General features: G+C 36.3%; 1 protein-coding gene across 4 annotated transcripts in view; it reads right to left on the bottom strand.

Moving 5' to 3' along the window:
* Window positions 1–15,151, bottom strand: part of CDK8 (cyclin dependent kinase 8) — a 69,140-nt gene that overhangs the window by 21,663 nt on the left and 32,326 nt on the right. For 3 of the 4 annotated variants that reach the window (XM_053935037.1, XM_053935038.1, XM_053935039.1), the window contains exon 4: window positions 13,137–13,277. In XM_053935037.1, the coding sequence (XP_053791012.1) occupies window positions 13,137–13,277 (141 nt within the window). Of the gene's footprint in view, window positions 1–13,136; window positions 13,278–15,151 lie in introns of those variants that run through there. The other variant, XM_053935043.1, reaches the window with a different exon arrangement.

Genomic DNA, 15,151 nt, shown 5'->3' with positions numbered 1-15,151 from the left:
CAGACAACCACTCCTTGACTTCCTTCTTACACTTCCTGGGACAAACATCTCTCTTCAGTCCTATCACCTAGATTAAAAAAAAAAAAAAAAAAAAAACCGCAAAAACTCTCTCCTGCTCTGTGTTTCCTAGTAGGTTATTTTTTTTTTTTCTGGATCTATGCTCATTCTTGCTGATTTCCTCTAGCTGTTCTGTCTTGGGCCACCCATTTCTTTGAACTCCAGTGTTCCAAATTACAACGCTGTTCCCGCTGAGGCTTCAGTAACGCTAAATGCAGTGGAGGGATTGTTTTACATGCCTTGCACAGCATCTTCCACTCTGTACAATCCCAGTATGGTATCCTGCCTCACTGCATAAGGCTATTGATTCATGTTAAGGTTACTAGCCATGCATTTTCTTCACATCTTTTTGGCAGGACTACTACTTTGAACAAACATTGCAGTCACATACTGCTTCTTAACATATACTGAAAATGTTTGTGTTCTTTCACAGAGGGGAAACTAGACTTCAGAACTTATCTGAATTGCTGTTTTGAAGGAAAAAATGCAAACAAAATTAAAATTATACCATGTGTCACAATGAGATGTGACAAAAAAGAAAAAAAACATTCTTGCTGCTCAGAGGAAGTTATTGATAGGAGCAGGGATGATTATTCCAAGTTTGTATACTAGGTATCTGGAAATCCTAGGATATTGTCTCATGCTCGTGGAAAAGTATTTTGGTGTTAGGCCCTCCTTTCACTAAGCTTTACTCACCAAAGCAGTGAGGAAAGAACAGCGAATTTTTAGACAGTTTAGCCATTGCAATTTTTGATACTTAGTAATTTAAGCATCAAACCAGGTCTGCAGAACTATTACTCCACATAGGTTTTGCTACTAATCTGTTTCTGAAATCACCAGTTTTTAAAGACTGATTTTAAACATAGGTATCAGTGAGTAATCTAAACTCCTCTGAATTACCTATTATAGTATTATAATGTCGATGCTACCTCCTCCCCAACCACATTATTAACTCTTTTCAACATTTCTGTGTATACTAATGAATAGACTCATACCCTTCACACATCCTTTTTAATGTACCTTTTAGTAAGGTTTTAGTATAATCCTAACCAATTTTCATTTGGATAATCCAATACTTACAAGTTGAGCTCCTAAAACATTACTCTCTAGAGGATTCACAATGATGGGGTGAGTCACACCAGTGATATTTGTTAACTGCTGGTATTTGTGCATCCTTACTGGCTGTGAGACCAGTTTACAGAACTGGCCATGCCATCCATTTCCACCTGTGATGAGCCATGATAATTTATAAGAACATAATACTGGCTTTCAATGAAAAAAAAAAAAAAAAAAGAGCAGGTTAACTTTAAAAGAACAATACTAGGCAAAGGGCTTTTATCCCTAAATTATTTTGCTTTTGCAACTATGACCTCAACAATGATTCTACTATGATTTATAGTGAATGACTTCTTTGTATTTTAGACTTCAAAGTATCATACTAAACAATATAGGAATTATAATCTATATTAAACAATATAGATTTAAAAACACAACCCCACAATCATACAAAAACATAAATGAACATCTTCAGCTGTATGTGAGCAAGTGCCTGTGAAGCATGAAACACAAGTAAGCTAAAAATGTCTTGCTGAGAAGAAAAAAAATCAAAAATGTTTTGAAAGACAACTGCAAGGGTTTAGCAAGTTGAAGCCTGCTCAGAGGAGCATTTTTGTGGCACAGTGGTAGAAATTGCAATATACTGATGTGGTTTATCACTTCCCAGTCAGGTCCTCTGACAAGAAAAGCTGTGCAGCAAAACCTACTAGCCTTCAGCATGGCTTGCAAAATCCACGCCACATCTAAAGGTCTTACAAAAGACTCAATGTTTATACTTCTTCCGGCATATCTCTAACAACCTTGTTTATATTCAGGCAGTCATAGCAACATCAAAATATTTCCTTATTATCAAGGTGGTATGATCCCTTGCATTCTTAGGGACTGGAACTGTCTTGGATCAGTTTAGGGTTAGAGAAAATAATTTCGCTTTCATTCCAAAATGATTCCATTTTCTTTCCACTTTGAACAAAATGGACTATTTCAATACTAAATGGTACTCTAGCACAATAGCAGCGACAATATAACCTTATTCAAATTACAGTATCAGCACTTTTCTGAAGTTAATTGCTTTCCTTGAATTCAAAGATGTTCATTTTCTTTTGCAACTGATTGGGGCTTTAAAATATATTATAATCAAAAGACCACGACAAACACTGGTGAAAACAATGTCTCCACAACACGTATTATATCTAAACATTAAAATATTCTTTTTGATTACAGAACACATGAATTGTAAAAAGCACTGGAAAATTAAGAAAGCCTATTTTAATGTAATACTTCCCCTTCATTATCTTCTTATAAAGAACATCCCAGAGTTCTTTAAAATAAATAAATTGAGCATCTAAATAAAATTCTCTTTAAAACTAAGAGCCATTAAAATTACCAGTAACAGCCAAACAAAAACAAACTCCTAAATTATCAAAGCACACATGTCCAAAAATTTTAAAAGTACAGGAAGTATTTGGATAGGATGGAAAATAGAGGGATGCTGTATCTATGCCAAGGGGGCCTTCTGCTAGCTACCATCAACCATATTTTATCTCTGTTTCAGCCTGATGAAAGCTGTTAGTCTCACTACTATGTTTTTAGGCTCTGAACAGACTCCAAAAATTTTCTTTCACTGCTGTCACTCAATTACTGCCAACTTGGGGTAATGAAACTTATTAAAAGCTTGTACACTGCCTGATACACAGACTTTTCTCACTTTAACAGGAACTGAACTCAAGCTGAATAGAAAAAAATTAATTACTCTTTTCAGGCCAACTCTTTCGCTCCCTAGAAATGTCAGCACAAGCAGCAGGATGTGACTTTCTGTTCAAAGCCTCAAAGCAAGGAAAGGTGGATATCATAGGCAAAAAAATTACTATAGCAGGAAAATCTACCATGTCAAATATCATTAACACATAATTTAAAAGTGTAGTAACAAACTTAATACATCAACATGAACAGTCTTGAAGGAATGTATTTCCTGTGGGTTTTGCATAGGTTAGAATGATTCTGGATGCTGTGGACACATCAGAGCAGGATCAAATGCAAGAGGAGAGCATGCTCTGCAACTAGTTTTTAGTCCTATGCTATTCTATATATATAAAATTCCTTTAAAAATCAGAGTTTTGCTTCACAAGTAAGGATTTAAAATGTGTAATAAAAACCCTGAGTATCATTTTTGCCCAGTAATTTAATTGAAACAGTTTCTGTGGGGTGACAGGCATTCAATAGTACTGTAATCTCACACATCCCAAAACTTTCACACAAAGGCAGAAAACTGTCTTATTTACTCTTTGGTTTACATGCAGCTGTGTTAACCCTTGCCATTTTCTTTAAATCCCTATTTTGTTGATGTTTTTCATTTAAATAATACTTTATAAATAATACTTTAATACTTTATTTAAATATCACCCTACTTGTATGGACTATAAACAACTCCTCCCTGCTCTGGATTAAGAAAAAATACCAAAGGTGAAAAGTCTATGTAACTTACTACTATGCACTTTCCAGTGGTTGCATGGGCTTTGCCTGTGCTAGAGCACTTTTTTGCACAGAACAAATACAGTATTTCAAACTACATCCCAAGTATCTCCTTCTGCAAATTCGCTCATATTCGCAGTAAAACAGATGAAGTTGGGTGCTCATAAAGAATAAGCTTTTACAAGGGATAAGTGTGTCCTATTCATAATGTTACTTTAAAACTCTCCGGATTAGAGTTACTCAAAGGACTGTTTTCTTATCATCTTTTCCTCTATATCATGAATATAGATCATTCATACAGAATACAGCATTTTCTTTGTACAGCAGACTGTCGTGAAAACACTTATTATGGCTATTTCCTATATTTTGAACAATCCATATTACTACCTTTCATAGCATTTCATGGTGTAATAACTTTTCCACAACCTTAACAAGGTACTTAGCAGTAAAAACTTCAACAAAACTAAAATTCAAACTGCATTTAGGTGTCTCTAAAATCATACCCAAGGGTTTTTACTAAATCCTACTAAAGGGTTTTTATTGACTAAACTTACTTTAAAGGTACATTTGTGATCAAAAAGCTTCTGGTTCTCCATACTTCTCTTAGGTCAGAACCACAAGTTATGATGGTATTTTTTTCCAGCTGGCTAGTACAGCGCATCACCTTTATGGCAGGAATTAGATCTGAAGTCTCTAGCATGCCTTTCCTCTGCAGAACGCTCACCACTATTTGTATTTACATATATAGACATGAGAGTTCCTGCAGCCAGTTTAGTGTAACTACTGAGACGACTGAGTTTGCCTTCAAACAGTGAAAGATTACTTACATTATTCTTTCCAGGACCACTATCAGGTATCTGGCCATCTTGAAAAGACAGCACATGAAAAAAAAATGCTAGTAACAAAAGAACAAATTTATAGCTTCAGAAAAGAAAGAAATCTAATATAGTCTGCCCAGTAGCTGACATATTTTCATCCCTCAATGTGTTATATATATGCTTATAGATATAAGTAATCATCTACAAATTATATTCCTGGTGTAATATATTATTTATATTACACCATTCTACTTCAGTTATCAAATGAAGTATTCAATTAAATTACCTAGAATTTTAGTAAAAATATTTCTAAGCTGGAGAAAAGCAAAAGAAATAATTCAGCATTTGTCCCTGGTTCAACTATCAATACACTTCTCCCAGAACACATGCCCTCCTCTGCATGACATTTGCTTTTCATGACATTTGAAAGAAATGGTCTGTTTTGATACCGCATCTTTTTACCAAATGTACCTGAAATTTGCTAACAGATACAAAGGTCACGTGAGGAAACTAAGAACCAGCATGCCCAGGTAAGCTGTGTCTCCTTAAGCAATCACACAGTATCAACAGAACATAATTTTCTTTTTATTATAAAACATGCAGCTCAACTTGCATTTTCTAAACTATTTTTTCCTAGAGACTGTAGAAGCCATGCTATCATTTTGCAGATCTACAACTCTAAAGCACCACTTTGTTTCCAGCTTAGAAATCAATAGGCAATATGAAGACACATGTGTTTCTGGTGCTGTAATTAAATGCATATTCTACCAGACAAGGACAAACTTCCCAAAGGCACAGAAAAGGCCTGTATTGATTACATACCCTGTAAGGTAAAGATGTAAATGGTTATAAAGATCAGTTCTGAAACATTCAATTTAGTCTTGAAGAGTTCCAGAGCAATGAGGAAAAAAATTCAAATTTGGAATTTCCCTTTCACACTTTTTCCCTTTTGCAACTGGTACAAAACTGCTGGTTAAAATTATTCCATGTACAGTGACGTAGAAATGTTAGGGGGAAAAAAATGTCTGCTTCCATTGCTTCTTGTGTCTGACAGTTCTGCAACAGATAAGGCAAAAATATCTCACTAAAACATTAATAATCATGTAATGCAATTTCATGCCTACAAATCCTCATCTGTGTTGCACTTGTCTGTCCCTAACATATCTGGTAGCAGTTCAATAAGCAGTCTTACTTTTTCCATTTATTTTATGCACCTTGTACTTCTTTCATGTAGAAGTCAACAATGATTTCAGAATGCCAAATTCAGAAACTTTATCTGCACTTTCTCTAGGCAATAACAGTGTCTGAGTAGTTGTCTCTAAGTTTAGTCATATCATTGGCTTGGTAAATTAGCAAAGCCCCTCTTATAATACAATATATTGTTCCACCTTGACCTTCCCTTTGAACTTTGGACCAAGATTGTATTTACTCTAGTTTCAAAACCAGATATATTCATCAAGAGAGAAAAAAAACTGTTGTCAGTAATCCTGCCAGTTTTAAATATGAAGGTTGTGAGAATTGGGTTTTATTACCACAGAGGATTAATTATTTTGAGAATTATTTATGGTAAAGAAATACTGAGGTAACAAGAAGAAAAACTAAATTTAGGTTCCACCAGACAAAACATAAGTCAGTACCCCAGACACAATGATATAGTCAAACCTTTTGGAAACACCTGCTGAAGATAATGAAAGGCTACAAAAAATTACAGCTAGAGTTGGACTTGACAATCAAGCAAATGGGGCTTTGAATAAAAGCAGCAGCCTAAAAGAGGTAGATTTGAAAAACCTCTACCTGGAATAGAGATTTCTAACCTTTCCTTGCACCCCTGCTTTCACTTAAATCAAGAAAATAAATGAGCTTTTCACTTGCAATCAGAAAAATATCCATCAAATGTTCCTCTATTCAGCACTTCATCTTTTTATAAATTGGAATCTAACAGCACTGCATAATAAAACATTATCAAATAACTTTTAGGACTGATTTAGCATTTTTGCTAAACACTGGTTGCTTGGATAAAAATTTTCAAGTGTTATCTGTTGATCTCACATATTACATAAATCTTGGGAGTCTGTACTATTCTTTCACAATCTTACTTAAAACTTGTTAAATGGCCTTGCATTTTCTTTTAAGTCCTAAGGCTAAAGATGATCAACCTGTAAAAAGCTATGAAAGATTACATTCGAGTTCAAAAATTGCTTGAAGGGACACAGTCTGTGAATGAAAAAAAAAATTAAATCTTTTCACTACCTTTAAAGATGGATTTACAAAATCACCAGGAAATCTTGCAGTGAAGGCCCAAACACAACTGGAAGAATAGACTGAATAGTTTCTTTTCATTTATATTCTCCATTTGATCTTAGTACCTAGCACCTTCAGTGAAGAATGAAAAATATAGGCGTGATAGCTTAAGACTTGACTATGTCTTTCTAGAGATATTGTCATTACAAAAATGTTTCATACCAAACAATTGATGATCCAGTAGAAGTGTATCTTTCATTTTTTGACCACAAAGCTTCCAGAAAGGTTTTAGGGAATATATTACCTTCTTCCTCAGGAAAAGAAAACATCACCATGTATACCTCTCATCATACTGCAGTCAAGATACATTGCAAAAACGTCCTACTTCAAAGATTGGGTATTTCACCGTTTTCTTCACACCGTTCCTTATTCCTTGGGAGCTATTTGATCTTACATACTCATCTTACACCTGCTCCCACACAGCCCACCCTTTGTACCTGGCATCTCTTCTCTTGATTTGTCATGAGCTGGATTTTAGACTTATAAAGAGCAGTAATTGAATTTTTCAAGACAAATCAAATTGTGAAGATACAACACATTCACAGAATGGCTGAGGCTAGAAGGTCCACTAGAAATCATCTGCCAGCTTGTTGAGGATGTGCTCCATCTCACTGTTCAGGTTACTAATGATGATGTTAAACGGCACTGAACTCAGAATCAACCCATGGGACACTCCACAGTGACTGGTGTCCAGCTTGGCCACAATCACTGGTGGCATGGTCACAATCCTTTGAGCCCTTCAACTCATCCCATTTTCAATGCCCTTCACTGTGCACTTCCCAGTGTGTACTTCATTAGCCTGTCTACAAGGATGGATGGGATGCAGAGCTGAAAGCCTTACTAAAGTAAGCAACACCCACCGCTGTTAGCCCATACATCGAGCTCGTCATTGAAGGGTTTTAGGCTGGCCAAGCACAATCTCCCCTGCATAAAAATCCATGCTGACTACTCTCAATCACCTTGATATCTCCCAAATGTTTGAAAACAGCTTCCAGAAGGATGTGAACCATCACCTTTCCAGTGATCAAGGCAAGAGTGACTGGAAATGTAATTTCTCAGACCCTCCTTGAAGACTGGAGTGACATTTGCTTTATTCCCCCTCAGGAGCTTCCCCTGATGGCTATGACCTTTCAAAAAGAGTGGTCTCACAATTATTTGCATATATGAATATGAAGGACATGATTTGATATATCTCTATGGGCTTCTCTATGGTGAACTCAAAGATCTCTCACTACTTTTCCAACTAGAAGGCTGGTAGCACTGTAACAATATGTTCTATTTCTACCTTTAAATCTGCATTTGTACAAAACTGATAGACATTACTCAGTCAAAAGTTTCACCTAACAGGCTGTTTTCTCAGGGTTTTTTGAGTTGCTTTTCTCTTTTTTTTAATCACTGGAATGAACACGAAATACTAAGATTTTGCAGTCTCTTTTGATAACTTCTATATTTCCATTACTTACTGTTTTGAAAGTGTAATCTAATATATTAAAAATGTCCTCAGAAATGCAGACAAGGGAGTAGTCATGCTCCCTGTAAACAGAAAAATTAAAAACACTAGATAATATTATTTCAACTATGGAATATTTAGAACTACAGTAAAGTAAAACTCACAGGAAAGCATGTGATTAGAAGCACATGCAAGAAAATAAAGTTCTGCCAGACACACTGTTCTTTTGTGATCTCATGAAAGTAGATACCTAACGAAAAACACCTTGGAAACAAAAATCTTGGGAAATATAACAGCTGACAACCAAAAGAGTGATTGGGTTTGGATTGCTGGGGTTTTTTTTCCTCCTCTGAAAGCAAATCATCACCAAGTCCTTTTGGGAAATAACACCTTTTGGGAAATAACACCTATTACTTGTCGATCTACTCAGGAGTAGAAAAAAGGAGTAGAAAATCACGCTACTTTTTAAAACTATAAACTTATTTCTAGTAATGTGCACTATTATTACTTTCTTCTTTTCAAGGATTTAGGTTTACTCTTTCAAATGACCACAGCTTTGGAAGTTTTATAGGAAGACAGAAGAGCATTCCTGTATTTCTGAAATAATTCTTAAATATTGACAGGGAGCCATCCTTAGATTCTAGAGTTCTAATAAGGAAAATTGTAAATTGCCAAGGTAAAAGTTCCATATATTTAACTTTGCCTACAGGACACATTTAAGTGATTCACTTTATGGACCCTGGAAAGTAACTAAGATCCTGTCTACAAAAAAATACTCTGGCAGCAGCTTTTCCTCATTCCTTGTTAATCTTTAATGTTCTCACTAATCCCAAACATGGTAGCAGGTATCCTTGGGAAGAGTCCAGATCTCAGAAAGCTATGTGCAAACTGTAATAAAGCCTGACTGCCTCAAAGCTTATTAAAAGGCAGTGCTTGTCCCACAGCAGCCTGCGAGCTGAGCTGCACACTAGGAACAACTTCCCCACACTGCACTGCTGCCAGTCTGCAAATGTCCACCAACACAGCGACACAATCCCAGGCTAACTAGGACACTACTGACAAAGGCTAAGAGACTCTTAATTCCTTTGGCAAGAGACAGGAGGAGAGGAATGGGAAGCAGAAGCCCAGCACTCTGTTCCCCATTTCCATACCTCACTTGCCAAGTGACAATTCATCTGTTAAACACCCACTCACACCAGGCACAAAGAAACAGGCCACAGAATATAGTCTGAAGATTTAGGAACAAAAATAATTTTATACTACTGACCCAGCTTCAGTACTACAAGACATGTGAGATTTCCTCTAGGCTTTTTTTGCTGGAGTTTTTTTGGAGGTGGTGGTATGCTTTTAAGCACTGCTGCACCATGGAAGTATTTCAAATAGCTTAGGTGCCAATTCCATTATGAATGTAAACTGCAGACTAATCTTACTGTCACCATACAGAAGCTATGGAGGGGTGCTCATCTCTTACCTGAGACTGATCCTGACTGTGTAGACAGGACTACTACCAAAAACATTAAACAGAGATGCACTTTCAAATGCTAACAGGCATGGCGTAAAAGTTATTGTACCATGTAAAAGGACCTCTATTTTGAGCCCGTTACTTGAAAAAAACCTTCCAAGCATGCTGTGAAGTGCATGCTGTCTTTTTCCTTGCTGTTGAAGTTATATATTGATGAAAACAGATCTATGGCAAATCTTTGGCTTACGCTTATTTTTAGTGTGGAATAAGAACTTTGAGTAAAGGAAGAAGCACAATAGCTGTATATTATAAAGTGGAAAAAATACTCAGAAAAGAAGTCAGCAAAATGCAGTATGTTACAAGTATGCTTGATAACTAAATTCAAAATATTATTAAAACTATAATTGATGCACTTTGTGGTAATTATATGAAGTGTTCTCATTTCCTTCCTGTTACAGTCAGAGCATGAATAAACAATCTGCTTTCAATTGCTCTCAGCCATGAAATTTAAAGAGGCTGAAGAATATGCAAGTCAAATAAGAAATTTTAAAAAGGCTGGCATTTATTTGTTGAAAAAATTTACTGGTATGTTTCAAAGACTTATGGAAAAGTTAACTACTCAAGTACAGTAGTATTCAAGGCAGTATTCAAAGGCAAATACAATCAACATCTCCCTGCTCTGATGGAAATGATGAATTGGCTTTCATGTACCCAGTGGAAGAAAAACAGAGTCAAGTATTTAAGTTACTGCAAAGATTTGTACACATCTCCTTTGTAAAAGGCACACCATGACCACAAACCCCACAACAGACAATTATTGTCTTCCAACGGCTTTTACTATTTCATACAGAATACAGTCACTTTATACAAACCTTACATGAGTTGAGATTTCTTGACTTCAACACTGTGAAGACAAACTTCAGTCTAAGTTTATTGATTTTAATAACTGCTACGGGATTTTAATTGCTGCCAAGAAAGGAGTTGGTTTATGCCATGTTTTGTTTCTGATTAGAGAAGTCAAAATCTCAAAAAACCTCCAAAAAAATTAGCTACCTAAAAGTTAATTTGACTCAGACATCTTAAAAAAACTACCAAAAAAAAACGCCAAAGAAAACCAATCCAAACCCAGAAAACTGCACTTAGACAGAAGGTAATTATATACTTAATTCATATCCATTAAAGAGTTCCTTATCCTATGAGAGAATAACAGATTTTTTTTGCCAAGTACTATACTCTTTAGCTTCCTACCAGCCCCAAGCGCCATCACTCTTATAGTATATGACAAGAAAGCAAGCATGTTACTTAAGCAGCTCTGCAGGTATAGCTAAATCCAGGAAAACATAAAACATCTAGAAACTACAGCAATACCTATTGTTTAAAGGCACAGTAGGAAAAACATAGTAAATCTGTCCAGCCATCCAATCTGGAGTTAAAAATGATGATTTAACACTGATATTCCTGAAGAATAATGTTACAGGTATCCTGGAATAGAAAATCACATCTAAGCATTAATGTCAGTTATGCTGCTTTGAATCAGAATGTTAGTGTAGTCCCAATTCTCAAGCTTAACCAACAGGTCTCTGTCTTTCCAAGACAAAATGCTAGGTAGAATCCCTTCTGTTACTCGGGTTATTTCCAGACCCTGATAGAAGAAAGCCATCACTGGCAGGTGCAATTCTGCCTTTCGTTCTGCATGAAACATGTGCCTTCTGAATTCAGCTCAAACTGGACAGTTTTGAAATAACAAGTCCAAATGTTTCCATAGACAAGGTAGCACAGGTAGCCCCTGCATAGCTCTTATAGGACTCTCACCAACACAGCCTGACAAGGTTCTGGTGGGAAGACTCAGTCTTTGCCTCAAGCTTTTGGTCTCTTCCTCAGATTATCAAAAGATAGCCAATTTTGATGGTGGATTTTCTGCTGGAAGGAAACTTCATGCTGAACTGAGACCACCAACTCATTTCACAGAAAATAAGATGGCAGTAGTTTTTTGCAGTTGCTAACTTAAACTGTATTTGAGCTACAGCCCTAAATGTGAAAGGCTCTGTAATAAATTACCAATCTCCTGAGCCATCCAGTTAAAAACATGTCTGGTTTTCTTTTAAGCATTATTTCACGTTCATAGATTTTCTGAAACTGTAGAAAGTAAAATATCAGAAAAAATTCGATTCTTGATGACAAATCATTTGCTTCCTGTATGCCTCTTAAAAATATAATAAAGTTGTCTAAGTAGTAACATGCACTACGTATTTCTATGTTATGTTTTGCTTCACTACTTCATGAGTCATGACAAAGCCACCAGAATCTTTTTGTTTTTTTCTCCTCAGTGCTGAGGCTTTTGTTTCATTTCTAAAACCAGGAGCAAATTAAAGCCATCCACACAATCACTGCAACAAAGCTAAGTTTCCTTGTAATTCAGCTCTGAAAATACTATTTATCAGAGGTATAGCTTTTGCCTTCCATTCAAATGGAGAAACTGACATTCTGTAAAAGCATTTATCAGGTATGAAAACAGATGTCACAAAACTAGTCCTGACCACATTTCCAGGAACACTATTAAAGCTATTTCAAAGACAAAAAGTGACTGGAGTAGTAAGGAAGCCAGACTTATTTCACCAAACACAGAGTATCACTGAGTATTGCCAGAGTATCACTGGCAATACTGACTCACAGGAATGAAAGGTCAAACTAATGATACTTCTAATTACTGAAATATACAAATTTGATTTGTGCATAAGAGTATCATATACAGGTGGTACGTTTAGAAGTAAATTGAAAAAAAAGAATGCTATCAAAGTGTAAGAGCTACAGACAAGTATATCAGAGAAATTACCCAATTTCAAGACAACAAACAAAAAAGACCAGTTAGATGTGGGCATATTTTGAAGGCAAAAATATAAGAATTGGTGTGATTCACCAGTTGAAAAGAATTTGCTGGTTAAAGACACTAACTCAGGTTAAAAATGTTTTCCTTATATTGTAATTTGGATAAACATTAGTTTACTTGCAGAAATCATCTAAACTTGGCGTGGCTATATTGCTGGTAGATTACAAACATTAGGAGAAAATAATGGCTTTCAAAAGTCACTTTCCTACATTAAACTGATAATTTCAGGAAAAAAAATCTTTTTTTCAGCAGTTCTTACAGCCAATCATTCTCCTCCACCTACACCAAAGCTGTATTTAGTTATTTATCTTGCCTGCAGTGATACTACAGGAGGCATTTTCTGTACCTCAATGTGCCTGTTATTTAAATGAACCCATTTAAACTAGTTTATTTAGACAATCAAAAAACATAAACAGCCATCTGATACACTTGCTCTCATAAGCATATCAGATCACAGCCAGCTTTTAAAATCCATTCTACTAATCAAGGCCGTCTGACTACAGTGTAAAAATATATATTTATTAGTACATGCTCTTAGCACCAAGGTTTTTGTTTCCCAGTGGTTTTTCATTAAGAAAAACAACCCTTGCCCTCAATCATCATCCCAGTGCTAAAACCCATTGAGGATCCACTTACCAAATCCCTGTGTAACACCCAGTTAGCATGCAGGTAGTGAATACCATCTAGGATCTGATATAACAGCGACTTCACCATTCCCCGAGGTAACTGAACTGGTTTCTTGTTTGCTTTAGAAGCCCTGTGAAACTTGATTATATGCTGCAAAGGGGAAAAAAGAAATGAAAATAAAAGAAGTGCAATGTTGACACGAAAAGACTGCCATCAACTCCTTACACACACTTCTCGGGGTTTTTTCAACCTTTCATGATTTGTTTTCCAAACTAGAAACATGTGCCTTAAGTGCTAAAAAATTAATACTGTACTAAGTAAAGTGATCACTGTCCCAAAGCAATCTCTCAAAAAATTAAATTGGTTTTTGCTGTGGTTTAACCCCAGAAGGCAGCTAAGCCCTGCAGAATATGAGGAATACAAAACAAATATGACCATCAAAGCACATTTCCTTTTAGATCATTGATCTTTCAAGTTTTAGAGGTATTTTTGTTTGGGGAGTTTTTTTGTTAAGCTAGGCTGATATGCTTTACCTCAAATTTCAGAATTACAAGTGTATCACCCCCTACATTATTTTACTTCTAAGTTTTCTCCTACAGTAATAGAGACTGTAACATTCAAGACCTAATGCCAAGCAGAAATTTTTGCAAACTGTATTAGGAATTTTATACATTTAAATCAGAAGCCCAGATTTATTCTTTCTTTATTTACTGTACCCTTATAGCACAGTACTCTCAAAACAGAAGCTGTTGACTGAGCAAGTCTACAAATCTGTCCATCTGAAAGTCAGCCATCAAATCAGACACAGAAAAAGAACCTTTAATAATTCTGAATTTAGACACAAGCACTGATGTCTGGCACTGAGGAGGAGCCCAAAAGGATGTGTTGTCTTAGTACTTGAGCCCCAGGTGTCACTAAGTTCAACAGCAAGGTGTGCCATAGTCATGGTAACCATTTCCATGTTTGCCTCCTTCAAACACAGAAGCAATTTCTAGAACAAACTTCTAAACACATTCACACTTTTTTTCTGTAATGGCTCGCACTTGTGTGATCATCAAAACAGCCCAGATCTCGTCCACCAAAACCTGGCACCAAACTTCTATTGTGTGCTCTTCTATGTTCATGACTCCTCATATTCCAGGTGCCAATTAATTAACCCAGCTATCTAACACCCTTTTGGAAACTGCCTTTCCTCTCCTGCTGCAGCCCAGCTCCATACAGCCTGCCCTCCTTCACTTCAGGCAGCCAGGCTTGGCTTTCCTGTGAGGAACAGGCACGTTTCTGCCCTATCAATGGTAAAAATGGAGATGCACAGAGCAAAAAAACATAGATGAAAATGGGACGGTCCCTGCACTGACAGCCAAGCACCACATGCAGAAGCATTCCTCAGCCTGAGCCACAAGTTTTACCACCTCTCACTTCCACCAACTCCAAAACAAATGTTATTTTCATACAGTGGACAGAGAGAAGTGACTCTTCAGAGACAGGAAGAAAAACAGATGGTTGTCCCAGACTTCTTTTGTTCCTGCTCTAATACACCCTGTATTATCTAGCCCTTTCCCAGCCTTACTTAAAACCTGCTGTGCTAAATACACAAGTGCTGGAGCACTTGATCCACGGCTGGGGCACAGAGCCAGCCCAGTCATTGCAACCAAGTCTCTCACATCCAGATACAGTGAACAACCAAGAGTTCATGCAGCTGGGGAATTCTGGAGTTCATAGAGGTATATGCATTTACGCATAAAGGTCAAAATTGAGGGTCATTCCTAAGTTACTTACATACAAACCAGTGTTTCATTAACATAAAGACTTCTGTGGTGATTTAGGTTAAGTATGAAGCAATGCAGAAATGTATAAATACAAACAAGGACAGGTCATAGTAATAGTACCCCTAACAAATATGAAGTCTTGTAGCACATTCTGAAACAAAAAAAAACCTAAAAGGTTCCTAGACCTCTGCAACTTAGCATATCATAAATACGGGGGAGTAGTGGAAAGAAGAGTGTTCTTATTTTTCCATCAAA

Source organism: Vidua chalybeata, chromosome 2, assembly GCF_026979565.1.
Source record: "Vidua chalybeata isolate OUT-0048 chromosome 2, bVidCha1 merged haplotype, whole genome shotgun sequence".
Lineage (NCBI taxonomy): Eukaryota > Metazoa > Chordata > Aves > Passeriformes > Viduidae > Vidua > Vidua chalybeata.
This window is presented reverse-complemented; position numbering and strand designations above follow the sequence as displayed.